This window comes from Dermacentor silvarum, chromosome 1, assembly GCF_013339745.2.
Source record: "Dermacentor silvarum isolate Dsil-2018 chromosome 1, BIME_Dsil_1.4, whole genome shotgun sequence".
NCBI lineage: Eukaryota > Metazoa > Arthropoda > Arachnida > Ixodida > Ixodidae > Dermacentor > Dermacentor silvarum.
In genome coordinates, this window is record NC_051154.1 from 446,217,021 (window position 1) to 446,232,618 (window position 15,598).

Consider the following 15,598-nt stretch of genomic DNA (forward strand, 5'->3'; position numbering starts at 1 on the left):
CTGACAAGCTCACCGGCTCAAATTCGTAAATCGCAATATGTGTCGTAAAGTAATAAAATAAGAAGTTAATTAGTGATTTCTTCTTAATTAGTTGAATGTATGTTTCGATTGCTCGTGCTACTAATGTCCGCCTCATCGATTAACCCAGCTCAATGATAAGAATTATGCTACCTGCCACAGGCGATTTCTAAAAATTCCGTAAGACTTAAAAATGACCACCCTGTATGTATATATATATATATATATATATATATATATATATATAGACACAAAATTGGAGCACAAGACAAACGTCCCAACAAGCAGTGACCAATGACCGATGATTGGGCACCTCCTGGATTCCCATCGACTTCTATTGTAAGTGGCCAGTGCCCTGTCTGTGTCAGAAAACGGCATTGCCTCCATGTTAAATATGGGCAAGATGGTGGGAAAAGTAGTATGTAAGCATAATAAATAAATATGTTTTTCAAAGAGTGCGTTTTGTTTAGTTGTTAGCCCTTAGCGCACAATAAAATGAAACAAGTTTGGGTGATCTCTGCGACGTGGTGTCCATATTTTACATGAAAGCCTAGGTCTATTCTGTAACACGTAACACGGTGCTGGCCAGTGTGCTGGGAAACTGCTTGGCCACCACGCACAATCTACGCTGTTATACTTTGCCGGTAGCAAATCGTAGCGCAGAAGCACAGGTACAAATGTTTAATCAATGGGACGGCATGCTGTCTACCGTTCGTCATGATGTCAAACTAACAAGCACGAACAGCGACAATTGTGTACGTTGCTGGTCCGTAGTTCATTTCGCGCCGGTTGCTTCACGTATTAAAATAAATATTTCTTTTTAATACAAACCATTAAAACTGTGCGCGCACACAGGGCGCGACATTTGCGACGTTTGAATTTTGCACTATTTCCCGCGCGCTCCGTACGTGACCGGCCGGCGCACTGCGTTACCGCGATAAAGAAAATAGTTCCTCAAGGAAGCTAAGCAGAAAATTTTCACACTCTTGCAAACCACAGAAATTGTTAAGAAATACCATTATATTACAAGATTTGTTAATAAATATGGCAATTCATATCTATGAAAGCGTGGATTTGTATGCGCGTTTTTGTGTGATTGCGCGCTTGTGCTGTTGACTCTTTGGCGGATTCCAGAACTTTGTGCGTGCGGCGTATGTGTGCGGGTTGCGTGATGAGTTTGCTGCGTTTTCTGTGCCCTTTACCTCGCTGTGACATCTTTGGTATATTACAACTTATTGCTCGGTCTTAATGGGCTACACGTTGCCTCGAAGATCACCATGATCGCCTCCGACTCAGCCACATCGAAGGTGAGTGAGTGTTTCGAATTCCACCTGCTCGTTCATTGCGACGCCATCAGCAAAAGTGCGTACAGAGCCCGTGCGTGTCTTCCACGCGCCTCTGTGCTCGTTTTCATTACTAGTACTATCCTTCCGTTGCGAGAATTGGTTGTGCAGCACTAGATTTGTGATATTGAGCATGAAGTTTTATCCTGATTTAACTTCACAGCGCGCTTGCGGCGACGTAAAGCAGCTATGTGGAGCCAGCTAAAACAGGGCATGTTGTGTCACGGCCGGGCTCGACTGGCGCGCGCGCTCGCTTCTTGCGAACGCGCGCGCCAGTCGAGCCCGGCCGTGGTTGTGCGCGCCACGATTTTTGGTACGGTGTTCCAGCACCGATTGAAATTAGCCTTATTAATGAGCGCTCGTGCTTTGCCGTTTTGGTGGGCAGCTATGTGGAGCCAGCTAAAACAGGGAATGTTGTGCGCGCCACGATGTTTGGTACGGTGTTCCAGCACCGATTGAAATTAGCCTTATTAATGAGCGCTCGTGCTTTGCCGTTTTCGTGGAAACAATGCGACGTGAAATAATCCGAACTGTACAGTAATCAAGTATATTTCGTTCGCGCAACGCCGTCCATTGACGTGCATCTACTACATGGCGTGTCGGGATCGTCGAAAATATGCGCGGGGCGTTTTGCCCTTCTAATGTATTCTGCTGCGCTGTTCGCTTTAGGATCGAGTGCCCAGAGTCCGCTGACACGCCGTGCGGTAGACACGCGCTGTGGCGCGATAATAATAAAGAATTGCAATGGCGTATATGCGATTCTATGTGATAGGTGAGATAAAAAAGGGCTGATGCCAGTGAATGCTGTGAAATCATCAGGTTATGTGTGGTTTGTTTTCCGCCAGTACGCGCGCGGTGAACTTTTTTTTTTAACCATTATCTCCCTTCGACGCCATCGAGTACTTCGCGCTAACGCCTTCGCGTAGGCGCTCTATATTCACGGAAAAGGCAGATTCTGTGGGATGCTATGTTCTGCTTTAGTGGGATGAAACATTCAAAATAATGTCATCGTGTGAACTTTCAGCCTTTGGCCCTTCAGTAACTGATTGATATAACTAAGTTCGAAAATCAGTAAAGGAACGAGATGCTTGGGCATATTTGCCGTGTCGTCCCTCTGTGCTCCCAGAGGCATGTAAGGGTTATCGACAAATGTCAAAAATTAGCAAGGCTTTTTATGAGATAGAAGCAGACAGCTATGTCAATAAGTTATTTTTGCTTTGAATTCACACACTAAAGAGGAGAGAGAGTTAAAGGGGAGCGTATCTTGTGATCTAAATGACGCTTTGCCATAAGCTTGGAACAGTGGTTTGTTGGTGGATCAGTTCTGTGGAATACTTAGAGAGTAAGCAAACTGCAGTAGCAGCAGTTAGACGGGGAGTAAAAAATGCAACACTGGTTTTATATGAACGAGCTACCTTTAAGATGTGGCCGCAACAGTTCATGCAGTAGATGAGCAAAAATAATTTAAAAATTTAGGAGAGAAATTAAAAATAAATTATTTTCCCACCTCACACTGCCAGTGGCAAGAGCAGCCATGCTTTAATGTTTTCAATCAGTCATTTATATCCATCCATTTATGTCGGCCTAATCGTCCATGTAGATGTTTTGATTGTTGCTTTTGAGTTATCGTGGCGTCACATTTTAATACTGACATCTGTTTTCAGAATCAAAATGAGCCTGGAGACGCCACAGCCGGAATGCGAAAGGTGAATTCTTTGGCCATTCATCGTCTAGCGTCACCATGATCAAATGCACTGTTGCCAGGAGAATGTATTGCTGGGAGGTATTCTCCTTAAGATTTAGTAAAAATGGTAGCATTAAGTGTCTCCTTTGCGATTTTGCATAACCTTTGATTTGGGAGTCGATTCATTTATTTGATGAGGTGGGCAGTTGGCACACCCTGTCCTTGTGTCTTATGTACACATTCAGCTAAGTAGGTCTGGGACACAGCAAGCGAATCTGATGTGTAGTGGTAATCGCATTAACGTCCACAGTTATCTTCCTGTTTGAGCTGCTTGCTACTGCTGCTTGCCAACACAAGCAGCAGTTGCCCACGATGGCGTGAAAGAGGTTCATTGAAGAATGGCACATACTCTGAGTCACATACCCAGAGATCCAAGCAGGTCCATCAGATGGTTATTAACCCACTTCCCGTCTACGTAGCAGCCCTACCCATTAAGCCATTGACCACCAAGTGACACAAATTGGCTGGAAAATAGTTAGACAGACACCCGAAAGTATGTGAAGTATCCTAAAAATGCTACTTGCATTAAAGTTTTCAATGCTTTGGTTTACTTACTATTTTATTTTGTACTGGGTGAATCCTTGTATTTCTGAAGCACATGGCATCCTAACAGCATAACGAGCTATGACATTAGCTTTAGTTTTTTTTATTAGTGACATTAGTTGACATTTTAGGTCTGGAGCAGGCAGTATTTCTGTGATTTATTCGGAGTGTGGCTGTTGTGTAAATGTGCTTAAAATCCTTAAACTACCTCACTAATATTATTTACCTAAACGTGCCGTTTCACATAGGTTGGAGAGGTGCTCATTCAGATGATCCTGGCACTGCTTGCCATGGTGGACCAGGCAAGTTTGCAAGGGCCTTGATTCACCATGTGTTCACTGAGGAGAACCTCATGGGCCACTTACTTCTCGGAAACACCACCACCAATAGTCAAAAAGAGGCTCTTGGCCTTATCAGGGTCAACACTGTTATAGGCAAGTACCGTACATCCTTTTACCCATTGCATTTTTGCCTTCACATTTTGTACTTGGAATTACCAGCTTGCTATTAGCACAACAAATGACTTTCAAGTAGCCTGTGTCTGCAACTACGTGCTACAATAGCCTACTATTTGGAATGAATGTTCATTTGATCTCAAGTCTCTAACGCCTCCATACTAAAGTGCTAAATTTTAAAAGCAGCCTTAACTGCCAGAAGTGATTGGTGGCTTCAATTGACAAAGTTAGGTGTATTTGCGCATTAGTTGCACTACTTGACTGTCATTGCAATGAACAGTTAGAATGAAGCAACTACCAATCTGTAGTACCACTCTGTGAAGCTTGCTACCAATCTGGTGCTATAGCGGGTGTGCTTAAGTAGCCTGAAAGTGTTGTTATAATATAGGAATTGTGGAGAAGCTATCCTCAAGTGCAGTTACTGCTCAACTCGAGGGACAGCACTTCCACCAAATTTCAGCAATCAATATGGCCCTCCAGATTCTGTAACGCAAAACATAGTTATTTCACCTATTTCAACAGACCACATTGAATTAAAGTTGCTCCTGTCTTGAAGGAGGTCCATGTGGTGGCAGACAATAGCCTTTAAGCAGAGGGAGCTTAAGTTACGGGGCATAATTGCTTGGTTGTTTCGATCAAAGCACCAATAGGAACAGTTGCCAAATTCGTTGTCAACATTGCTATGTTTAGCAATGTCCATCCATTCTAGGCACTCAACCAATTAAGATCCAATTTATCGCATTGTATTCTAGGATGTGGAAAAAACAAACGTATTTATTTGACTTTTCCTCACGTTCCCATAAAATGATCAGTACTCAATAGGCCCTTGGCAGCTACTATATAAAGCTTCTTACAGAACATGAGGCATGTCCACAGCTCCCACTCTGAAATTGTTGGAAATGTCTCCTGCTTTCTTACTTCAAGGACGCACTTGCCTGTTTTCAGCGTTATTATAAACCAGTGCTCAAGTACTATGGGTTTAGATTGATCAAAGATTGAATGAGCTTTGTAGGTGTTCATGTTTAACCCTTTGAGGATCACATATTTTCCGGCAAACGTCCCCCAATTTAAGCGTTATAATTTTATTCTGGATTGTTCTTTAGTGACCTTTCCAGAAAAAAAATGGGTAAATAATTTTTTAGGTCACAAAGTGACAAAGGTTTCTTAGTGTCCGCTGTTTTACACCATGTTTATTGTAGCATGCAGGGCAAACCAGCATAATCACATTTGTTAAATGTAATGACACTCACAAAACATTAAACTAGTTGAATACTCCCAAACTACTGCAGTGATGGGCACCATAGAATAAAGAGAAAGATCAGTTTTGGAAGAAGCCAAGGGGCAACAGCACAATCAGGATTTTTGTAGAAGTCGCAGAAGGTTACAGAATCTAATGTGATGCTTGGGGACACTTCATTCTTAAAAGGTATGCTTATTTATATGTTCTTTCGCCGCCTCATATTTATGGTCATGACCACACGATTTGTTTCCACCACTCTACATGCATGGCAGTGACCCTCAAAGGATTAGCAGAGCCAGTCCACTTGCATATTTCTCTTGTAAGACTGAGCATTTCTTCGTATTTCTTCTTCGCATTTATTTGTGTTAGTGTAACCAGGTCGGCGTGCAACTGCAGTAAATCCTCGTTATAAGCAGTATTTTGTTTTCAGTAGAGAGGCATAAGAATGGTCATCACGATGCGAGAAGTGCACTCCAGTAGCATATGAGCTTGTAAAACAAATTCAGATATACCACACTCAATTCTGGCCGCATAACCGTATTTGGACCAACTCCTGCAAGGAAAAGTTCAATAAAGTGCTGCACATTTTGATTATGATTGTTGAGAGAACTAATTTTAGTTGCCAGTAGTCTACCTTTAAGTTTTTCACCAACAGTATGAAGTCTTTTTTTCCACCATTTTGTCCTAAGCAAGCAACGTTCACATTTTCACATCAAGGATATTCATGAAGTTATTCTGCCACAGTGGGCTTTTCCTGTTTGCCTTCTGCATATTGTACTAAGTGGAGTCCTCCGGTGCCACTCCACTTTGAAAGCTGGTCATTCTCTAGAATTGAACTCGTGAAAACTTGGAATAAACAAAACAAATGAAACAGTTTCATTATAACAGGGTGTACTGTATGTCGCACTTTTGCATGTGGAACATTGATCTTTAACGTCATGCTGTTTTTTCCTTTTTTTACAGGCTTTCCCTGTCGCAAGTTTCCTGGGACAAACATGACCTACATTAAGAACACTCTGGCCTCACTTCTCGCAAGGGACCTGAAGTGTCCAGAAGAGCTCAAGTCTGTGGACAGTTCAAGTGTTGTGCACTTGCAGCCCTCAACATTTTTTTTATTATTATGATGTTTCTAGTCACCTGAAAAGCCCAGGTTGGATGGTTCAGACACAAGTACTGTGTTGTGATTAATAATGAATTGCACAAGTGTTGCGCTTTGTACTTTAGTACATTTTTACGTAAATCTTTAATATATTTCTACAAAAGCTAGTGTTTCTTGACTATTTTATTTCATAGGTATCTCGGGTCATTTCATGCCAAGACTGTTCCATGACGGCACACCATTTCCAGTTTGTTTGATGAAGTAAAAGTAGGCCCAGTGAGAAATTTTGCAGAAAATTAGGTTTCATACGTACACCGGAAAGTGTAATCTGTGCTATTGTCAGAGTGGTTCTGTTTAAGGAAAACTACATATTAACATTTGTTTGTAGTAATGGTTTATTTTGCTATTTCAAAACAGTAAGAATTAAGTGTTAAAGTTTGCGTAAATTCAGAGTGCAACAACAGTTCTCGGGCAAGGCAGCGATGTGCTTTCTTTCATGTATGCATGAAATCTGATTTCTTGCAAATTCTTTCATTCTAACTTGTTTTGCGGCACTCAAAAATTTAAAAAAAATTCCTCATGCCAGTTCCATTTAAGTCTTCCAGCAGGTAACTAATGGCCACAATATCAGATAAAAATCTTAAGTAGTCAAAGTGAATAAATCGCTTGGTATGTAATGACCTGTCCAGGAACCTAGTAATCATGGCAGAAAACGCAACTGGATCGTGCAACAAGCAATGCAGCACAATAAACTGCTCCCATGGCACAAGTTATTGTAATTACCATGTCGTTTCAGAGGTAGATAACGTTTAGTAAAATGGGCACACCATTTAACCAATAAATAAGAGTCTCAGTGGGCTCATGCAGATTGTGCCATGATTATTAAGTTACTGGCTACCAAATAGAGAAATCAAGTACATTTTAAATGGTATTTACTGTAATGCTTGTATAATATTTATTTTCTATTTATTTCAATTTTGAGAAATGTTTTACTTTAGGGCCATGCAAACTTTACATCTCTCAGTATTCAATTTCGTTATTGTATCAAGCTGCTGGCAGTTTGTAGATTGCGTTAGGAATTTTTTGATCTCAAGGCACACATGGCTGTACAGTTAACAAATGTTTGGCTTCAATAAACAATTCAGCTAGAAAAAAATGCTTTTGTCCACATCAATATTGAGCTGTTGATTTTGTGAAGGAGTATTGATTTTGTGTGTTAAGCCAATTCGAAAACTGGCTTAATGGTTCTGCTAGCAGCTCTATAATATGTTTTATAACAGGCTATATCTAAAAGTGGTTTTGATCCCTGGGTGACCCAGGTCTTCAATAAAGAAGTGCCTGAGTTTGCCCCTGTCCTCTAGTATGCAAGGACCACATCAATATGGATGGCATCAATGGTAATGCCATGAGACTCAACGTAGCTCAGCGGTATTTAAAGAAAAGTCTAGTGCAGTTTTCAACACTATTCACCAAACAGCATATTTCAGTGGGCTCTCAAGTGATTTCAATAGTGACGTTCAGCACTGCTCCAATAATATTTAAATGGTGTTGCATGATTGACTAACATTGCACGTTGGGCTTGTTGGTATAATATGATGGAGGCAAAAGGCATAGTGAATCAGAAACAGGACGCAAGAGGAAGAACTCAGACAACACACACGTTTGGTGCTTAACGTGTGTGTTGTCTGTGTTTTTCCTCTTGTGTCCTGTTTCTGATATGTAGCACCTTTTGCCTCCATCAAGCAATATTGACGTTTAACACTCATCCAATAATACTTCAATGGGGTTTCAATATTGATGTTCAACAATGCTTCAATAATATCTCAATGGGGTTTCAATATTGATATTCAATACTGCTCCAATAATTTCAATGGGGTTTCAATATTGACATTCAACACAGTTCCAACATTATGTCAATGGGGTTTCAATATTGGCATTCAACATATTTCAACGATGTCTCAACAGGTTTTTAATATTGACATTCAACACATCTTGAACAGTTCTTCAATGGGCTTTCAATATTGGAATTCAACATGGTTTCAACAATCCATCAATGACTTCTCAAATTGAAACGACCCAATGATGTTTCAACCAAATGTCGCGGGCCAATTTTCAACACCTGTCAACAATTTCCTCAATAATGTTTCAACAAAGCCTCAATGTGCTTTCAATGCCATTTGTTAACATTGACCAATGACTTTTCAACAACTTTTCAACAATTTTTTTGTAAGAGAATGCCCAATCGCGGCGGCCGCATTTGGATTGAGGCAAAATTCGAAAAAAGAACCCTCCTGATTTAATGGACGGTAAAGGACCCAAGATGGCAAGAATTAATCAGAGCCCTGCACTCTACACGTTCCTTATATTCCCCGTGTTATCTTGGTACGTTAATCGCCAGGAATCAATCAACGAAAAAGTGTTGCTGATTTATTGATTGACAGCGGCGTAATATAAGCGTATTCTGTCATTCAACAAGCACATAAGACTTCGAGAACGCGATGCTGGGGGAGCTTGGACGTTCCATTTCGCATCGCTCTATCTAGGATTAAATTGCCAATGATTTTCGTGTCCGAAATTTTATTTTCAGTATTAAGACTCGAACAAAGCTTATTTATTTCTGTAATTGATGTAATTGAGTGGAGATGTACATTGATGTAATTTTCGGATAAGGCACATGCGGGGTCGACAACGAAACTTGCACCGACGGAAAACAACCGTTTCATCTGGCCGACACCGGCTACTGGCGTGCCGGGCGAGGCCTGGAACGTTTTGTAGGCGGCAAGAAACGCTAGTGTTGAAGTTTAGAGGCCGCACAGAGGATACGCGTGTTTGTCGTAATTATTGTACCGTGTGACGGGGTGCTTGGATGTTAGGCATAAGGGAACCTTCCGGGGCGTCGTCTCAGTCAGTCTGAGCGTCGTCTGAGTAAAACGACCGTTGATAACTGCGAATCCGGGAGGTCTCTGTAATGATGCAAGGTGCATCTCTTCGAGTCGATGGCGGGCGAAAGGATGTCTTCCCAACTATCACTTCACCTTATGTTAGCTTTTTGTGTTTACGCTGCGCCAGAACCGGTTTGTGCCAAGTGACTTCGTGAAGGACGTTCGTGCGGTGCACGTCATGCGGGGTTTGCTGACGGCCTGTGAGTGGCTGGCGGATGGTTTGGCGGCGCTAGCGGGTGCGGGAGCGGTCGCCTGTGGAGACGATGAGATGTTGCCATGGCCGCTACCAATTTATTATAACATAATGCTACTGAAGAACCGGCCCGTATTCACAAAAGGCTGTCGCGCTAAAATGCTAATAAGAGCGAATTTTAGCCAACCCTGTTGCTGGGAATGCAATTAACGATGGTTGGCAGCCAATGGCAAAAATCACTTACGAGCGAAGAACTTTGTGAGTTGGGCCCCAGAAGCGCATATCTGAGCCAAGAATGAAAACAAGCACCATAGTTTATTCTTGAACAACACGGCAAGCGCGCAAAATGAAAACGCAGAAGCCGTGCTTATTCGTGCTTTCTCTTGTGCTTTTCACCATCGCTGCTGGGTCGAACTTGTCGTGGTCACTACACCGATAATGACTGCTACAGTCATGTTCGTCGCAGCGTGCAGTGCATTGCGAAAACTTGCGAGCTTTAGCTCTCTCCTTCATTCATGTCGTCCACCACACTTAAATTCTCGTTTTCATTATGTGGCGTAAAAGACCACCCGTCCGCCGACGTATGGTATACTCATAGGAGGTGCGCTTGACAATACTCATAGGAGTGCGCTGACAAAGTGAACTTAAAAGTTAATGCAAATGTTCGCAAACAGTGCCAACTATCACACTAAGATCTGCGTACAAAATGCGGTCCAAAGGTGTACGTAAATGTTGGCTGTTGTTTTGCACAGAGGGAAAATTACTCGCCAACCTGCGGGGGTAACTGTATTTGATAATAATTTCAGTTTTGCATAACCCTTGCGATTCCTGTATGAGACGGCGCAGCTTAGTGTGGGGACTGATTTCTAACGCGGGTTTTGGTTGAGACCGGCTTTATATTCTCTTGGCAAATTTCACCCATATTGGTAGTGCCACCATGGAAAAAAACGTTCTCTAGAAGGGGTACAGGGCCAGCGAAACCATCAGCAAAGTAACGGTTAATTCCCGCCATAAAGCCGCGTCGCCATGGAGTTAGGCAAGGCTGCATAAGTTGTCGCTGAGCTTGAAGACAGAAGTTTCACGCGTTGGCAGTCCTATCGCAACATCAAAAAACGACCCGGCCCGATTTATTTTCCTTTCAGAGTTATGTGACAATGTCTTTTGTTGGTGTTATAGTCTTAATAAAACTAGATTGCCATAGTCTTAGTTACTAACGAAAATTATAAGCCCAATGATTGCAACATAGTGAGAGCTTCAGGTGTTAGTGCTTGGTACTTTTTCCCACATAAGGACCACTCTTCTTTCTGCTAATATTCTGTCAGAGCAGACACCCATAATGGCATGATACTAATTTACCCCGCCCTTAACTTCAGGCGTGAAATTCGTTTTATGCTCATGCTTTCCCCAATATGATTTTGTATGAGTCTTATAAGTTCTAAACTAGAATACGCTTCATCAATATGGGATCCATCTACAGCACAGCTCGTATCTTAGAAGAATGGAACAAAAGAAGACACATAAAACTGGATGACAGGAGGCACATGTCCTGTCATCTAGTCGTTTTTTTTTGTCATTTCTTTTAAGATGAAACCCGTATCAATAGACGAAGAGCAAGTCTTTCTCACAGGTCTTATTTTTACTCGTAGACATTGCAACCGATCTGCTGTTATTTTATCAAATCATTACCGTACTCGAGGCTGATCTATACCATAAAAGCTTACCAAGAGGCCAGACTTGTCAATGAGAAGGGTAAGTCATACCGCCGTTTATCTCTTTATCCAACAATACTTCACAAACCTTCATTTAAATATTATTTCTTTTTACCGCCTTCTTACATCTCAAGCCAAGTGGATCACCACCTCAAAGTACAGGCACCACTCTGCCGAACCTACCTTTACTTCTGCTCTTTGATGCCGAAGACCACCTCAGAATGAAACCATCTGTTCGCCACTGTCGCCATAAATTCTGATCATTCGTCAGTCATCTTGATACGCACACCACCTCTCACTTTAACTTCACCAGGCGCTGAGAGAGCTTTAAATAAATAAACTAACTAAATAAATAAATTACTCGGTAAATAAATAAATAGTTGTTCGCTTGACAGTCTTTTGAATATCGACAGTCATTTTGCATCGTACCACCGGCGAAAATTGAGAGACTCATTCATCAATATTTTAATAATTAAGGTGCATGCTCATTCACACTCGCTTCTCTAAAACGAGTAGGGGTGAATGCACTTAAATTGCTCTTAATCGCACTTATATTGATATTCCACCATGCCACTCACGTTTGTCAACAAGAATCAGCATTCACACTCACGATGACTCACATTTATATAGGAACCCTCGCTTGCACCATATTATGAGTCATACTTATAAACGCTGATCACTCACGTCGGCTTCAGACACCCATCAGCGCGTTCACGCATACTCATTTTATAGCCGTGTGATTGCAATCATGGACGAGCCTACCGGCGATGCATCAGCGGTGCGACTTCGCAGTAATAAGGGGTGCGACCAACCGCCCTCAAGACGCTGTGCTACGACCTCAAGAAGCAGTGCTGCAACGGAACAGTTATTAACTGAAGTCGCTGCTTTCACAGCGAGCTACCTATTTTTTCTACCGCGTCTATAGGCCAACAGAATACTCTCATTTGGCGACTGAAAGAGCAGGCTATATTGTGGCATCTTTTTTATTCACACAATTACAGCGAACAGCGAGTAAACACAGGGTAAACACACTCTTGGTCCTCAAGAAGCTCGACATTCATCTTAAAATATATAATCAAAAACGCCACTTTCAAAATGCGCTATCAGCAATAACAATACCAGCTTTCTATACAGGTGATATATCAGTCGCGACTGAAGATACAGGAGACTAGGGACAATATAGAAGTTAACGAACGGGACCCAAACTGCGCCCGTCTGCAGGACCTGCCTCGATAATGATCTGCGCATAAAGGAAGCGCATAAATATTCAGCTGTTAGCGTCAGGAGTCACCGAGAAATTAAAACATAAGATGAGAGAAAAAGATTTTCGGCTCTCTCTAGCCACCGCGATAAAGTCTCTCCATGACTGCCTTCACTCTCTGGCGCGTATGTTGCGGCCTGTCCCTCTCGAACAACGCAGCCCGGAATCAATGGCCGCCTCGCGCGGATTGTTCTGTCACCAACTCAAGTGACACACAGCCGTTTCACCTCTCGGCAAGCGAGTTCTCCGCGGACGAAGGCGCCGAGGACGAAGCTGACGACATGGCTGATCCCGGCCGCGAATCAGGCCTCGAGATCTTCAGTCGGAGCTCAGGCGTCGTCTCCAGCGTGACGTCGTCGGCTTCGACGTCCGCGGGCACCCGGATGCCTCCCAGCAGTTCCTCCTTGACGTACTTGCCTCCGCCGTTGAGGACCTTCTCGGAGCGTCCCACCACCGACACGTTGCCGTCCTTTACCCAGACGTTTATGTCGTCCGGTCGGAACTGCTTGACGTCTACGTCGTAAACGACCACTTTCTCTTCGTCGCCGCTCGCATCTGCCGTGGTGTCACCGGACAGTCTTTTGCTGAGCGCCGGGAAGTTTGCGGTCTATGAAGTCGGGCTCCAGGTATCTGGGCGTAGGTTAAAAGGCGAAATTAGCGCCACGGAAATGTGAACCAGTGATCATTCGAATTAACGAAATAACTATGTGGCGAGGAAGCTATGCTGTCAGCCCTGTTCTTAGATACAGGACGTTACCGTGACATTATAGAACAAGTTCAGATGAACGAAATACGTTTCCCACCAACCGATTTCGTTCATTTCCGAAATTTAGAAGATAATTGTAACCACGAGGAGCCAGCCAAGTAGCCCATCGTCTTGCTGGATTAGTTATTTCACGTTTTCTTCGAAACCATTCTGGATACATACTGATTTTCAGAAAAGAGAAGTTCATATTTGATTGACAATGTGCTGTAAAAACGGGAAGTATTGTAAGCTTATTTACAACTTCAGATTAAACGCCAGAAAGGTATTCTTAAAGCTTCTAGCATGTTGTTGAAGGTTTATTACCGTAACTACTCAGTTGGAGAATTTCTAAATGTGAAAAATCAAGTTGCTTATCAGTGCAGAACCTCCGACGCAACACATGTGTTGAATGACATTTGGTTTTTGAAAACAAAATGTTATATAGTTCCACGGGGGCTATCAATCGCGTAAGCTACCACTGGAAAACGTGGAGGCACGGACCCTCAATCGACCTGTGAGGACAGTAGTTCCGTGAAAAAAATCACACACCCAAACAAAACAAAAAAGAGCGTCGGAGCTATACATACAACGCTTTACGTTTGTTCTTGAATAAAACAAAACCGCGCAAAAGATGCGTTACATAACGCAGCGCAAAAGTATGTTACACGAACTCGCCCACATCAAGCCCCTGCTACGTTTGTTCTGTTTCGTAGTATAGCTAAACCATCATTGGCTCATGAGCCGAATATTTGTTTTGTTGTTTCTTTTTTAGTTCTGCCGCAGAATTTAGTGATGAGCTAGGATAACGGTCTCATGTCGGGTCTTGTCTCCTTAATTTGCTTTTACGTGTGTACAGGTCGGGCGACTAGTAAAAATAGTCAACGAAAGCGTCGTGACGTATTCTATGCGAGCAAAGCGATAGCGTGCTTTCGTAAGGAAGCTATGGCGCTGTTTTGCTGCACCACGATAGTGTGACGTTTTTCTAGGGTTCTTTCAAGCGATTTGCAAAACTTCATCGGCTTTTACAAAGGGTTCGTAAATCGTGATCAACATTTTGAAACTTTTACCGCACGTAAATACATCCATTACAACGAGGCTGACCAATAAAATAGAAGCGAATAATTAGTACATGTCAGTTACCATATCGTTTCAGGGCACTGCGAAACTAGCCGGCCGATCAGGCACGGCTAGGTGTCACGGGCTCACCTATAAAGCGGCACAGTGAGGCACCTTTGACAACGTGTCCAGCTGCACGAGTTTTAAAACAGTCTACCTTGCAGAAAAAAAAAATGCTTGGCCAGAAGGCCCACTGCACGTTTTAAGTACCACTCACGATTGTTGCGTCCGACGACAAACAGGCGACATTCGGACGATAGACCGCCAGCCTCTTTCATCGCTTGCGTTTGCTTGGCTCCCCCTGCCTACGCAACTCCGCGACCGCGCTTGAACGCTGCAATGTTGGCACTCCTGCGTTCGAGCGCGTCCGTGTTTGTTTTACGGGGTGCGCGCACACTGTAATACCTTCGGCAGAAACTGGACATTCGAGGCTTCAGACGAGCAAGTATGTAGCAAGGCAGCCCTGTAATTTTTTCTCCGCCTAATAGTTGTAGGGGAGGTAAAGGTGATATCCTTACGTAGCAATGCCTTGAAAATTAAATTACCTGCTGCACTGTGGAAGTCTTCGATGAACTCATCCCAGTCACGCTGCAGAGGGTCGTCGTCCAGGGAACCAGCGGCTCCTTGCGCTCGACCATCTCGAAGACCTGGCGTGAACAGGCCAACTGCTGCTTGCCCGGAAAGTGCTGCTTGCCGTCGAAGACGATCGGGATGATCGCCTCGTGCGGAGCGGTTTTCGACACGGTTCCGTTGCTGTTCTCGGCCATTGCGGAGCTTTTTCGCCGGTAATTCCTCGTGGGCTTCCGGGGAACGTAACAAGGGGCCTACTTCGGTCGGCCTGCACGACGAAGAGCGAAGGCTCTCCCGAACGGTGCTCGCTGAGCGGGTGTTTGAGTGCGATCGAGCTTTTCTCGAGGATTCGCCCCCGCGGAGTCGTCGTTCACGCTCTCTCCCTCTCGAACCTTGACACACGCTCGGGGATCACGCGGCGATGACACAGCAGCAACCACGCGCTTGGCGCGCCGAGGAACGCAAAGAAAATAGCGGGGTGCGCGTCACCGCACTTCCTCTCGTCCTGGGTCGGAAACACGGGTCTGTGTCTACTTGTTGACTCCTGTTGCTCGTTGGACCGATGATACGGCACCGCAGGTAAATGCGAGGATCCCGCTCGGCGTCTTAAATAGACTCTC

At 43.6% G+C, this 15,598-nt stretch overlaps 1 protein-coding gene and 1 long non-coding RNA gene across 2 annotated transcripts; one reads left to right on the forward strand and one right to left on the reverse strand.

Annotated features, from left to right (window-relative positions):
* Window positions 1-1,183: 1,183 nt before the first annotated feature.
* Window positions 1,184-4,099, forward strand: LOC125942811 (uncharacterized). The gene is made up of 3 exons (XR_007465377.1): window positions 1,184-1,325; window positions 3,026-3,067; window positions 3,897-4,099. It is a non-coding gene; the product is annotated as an uncharacterized LOC125942811 (long non-coding RNA).
* Window positions 4,100-12,261: 8,162 nt separating this feature from the next.
* Window positions 12,262-15,175, reverse strand: LOC119449061 (uncharacterized). Its single transcript, XM_037712256.2, has 2 exons — window positions 14,954-15,175; window positions 12,262-13,154 (listed from the first exon to the last, which is right to left on the reverse strand). The coding sequence occupies exons 1-2, from the start codon at window positions 15,173-15,175 to the stop codon at window positions 12,771-12,773; spliced, it is 606 nt and encodes a 201-aa protein (XP_037568184.1). The 3' UTR covers window positions 12,262-12,770.
* Between the last annotated feature and the right edge of the window lie 423 nt (window positions 15,176-15,598).

Bases quoted from the DNA above. Each gene is read 5' to 3' on its own strand.
- LOC119449061 (XM_037712256.2), bottom strand. From the start codon at position 15,175: ATGGCCGAGAACAGCAACGGAACCGTGTCGAAAACCGCTCCGCACGAG. The intron at 13,155-14,953 runs GTAATTTAATTT...CCGACTTCATAG, and splicing joins AGACTTCCACAGTGCAGCAG to ACCGCAAACTTCCCGGCGCT.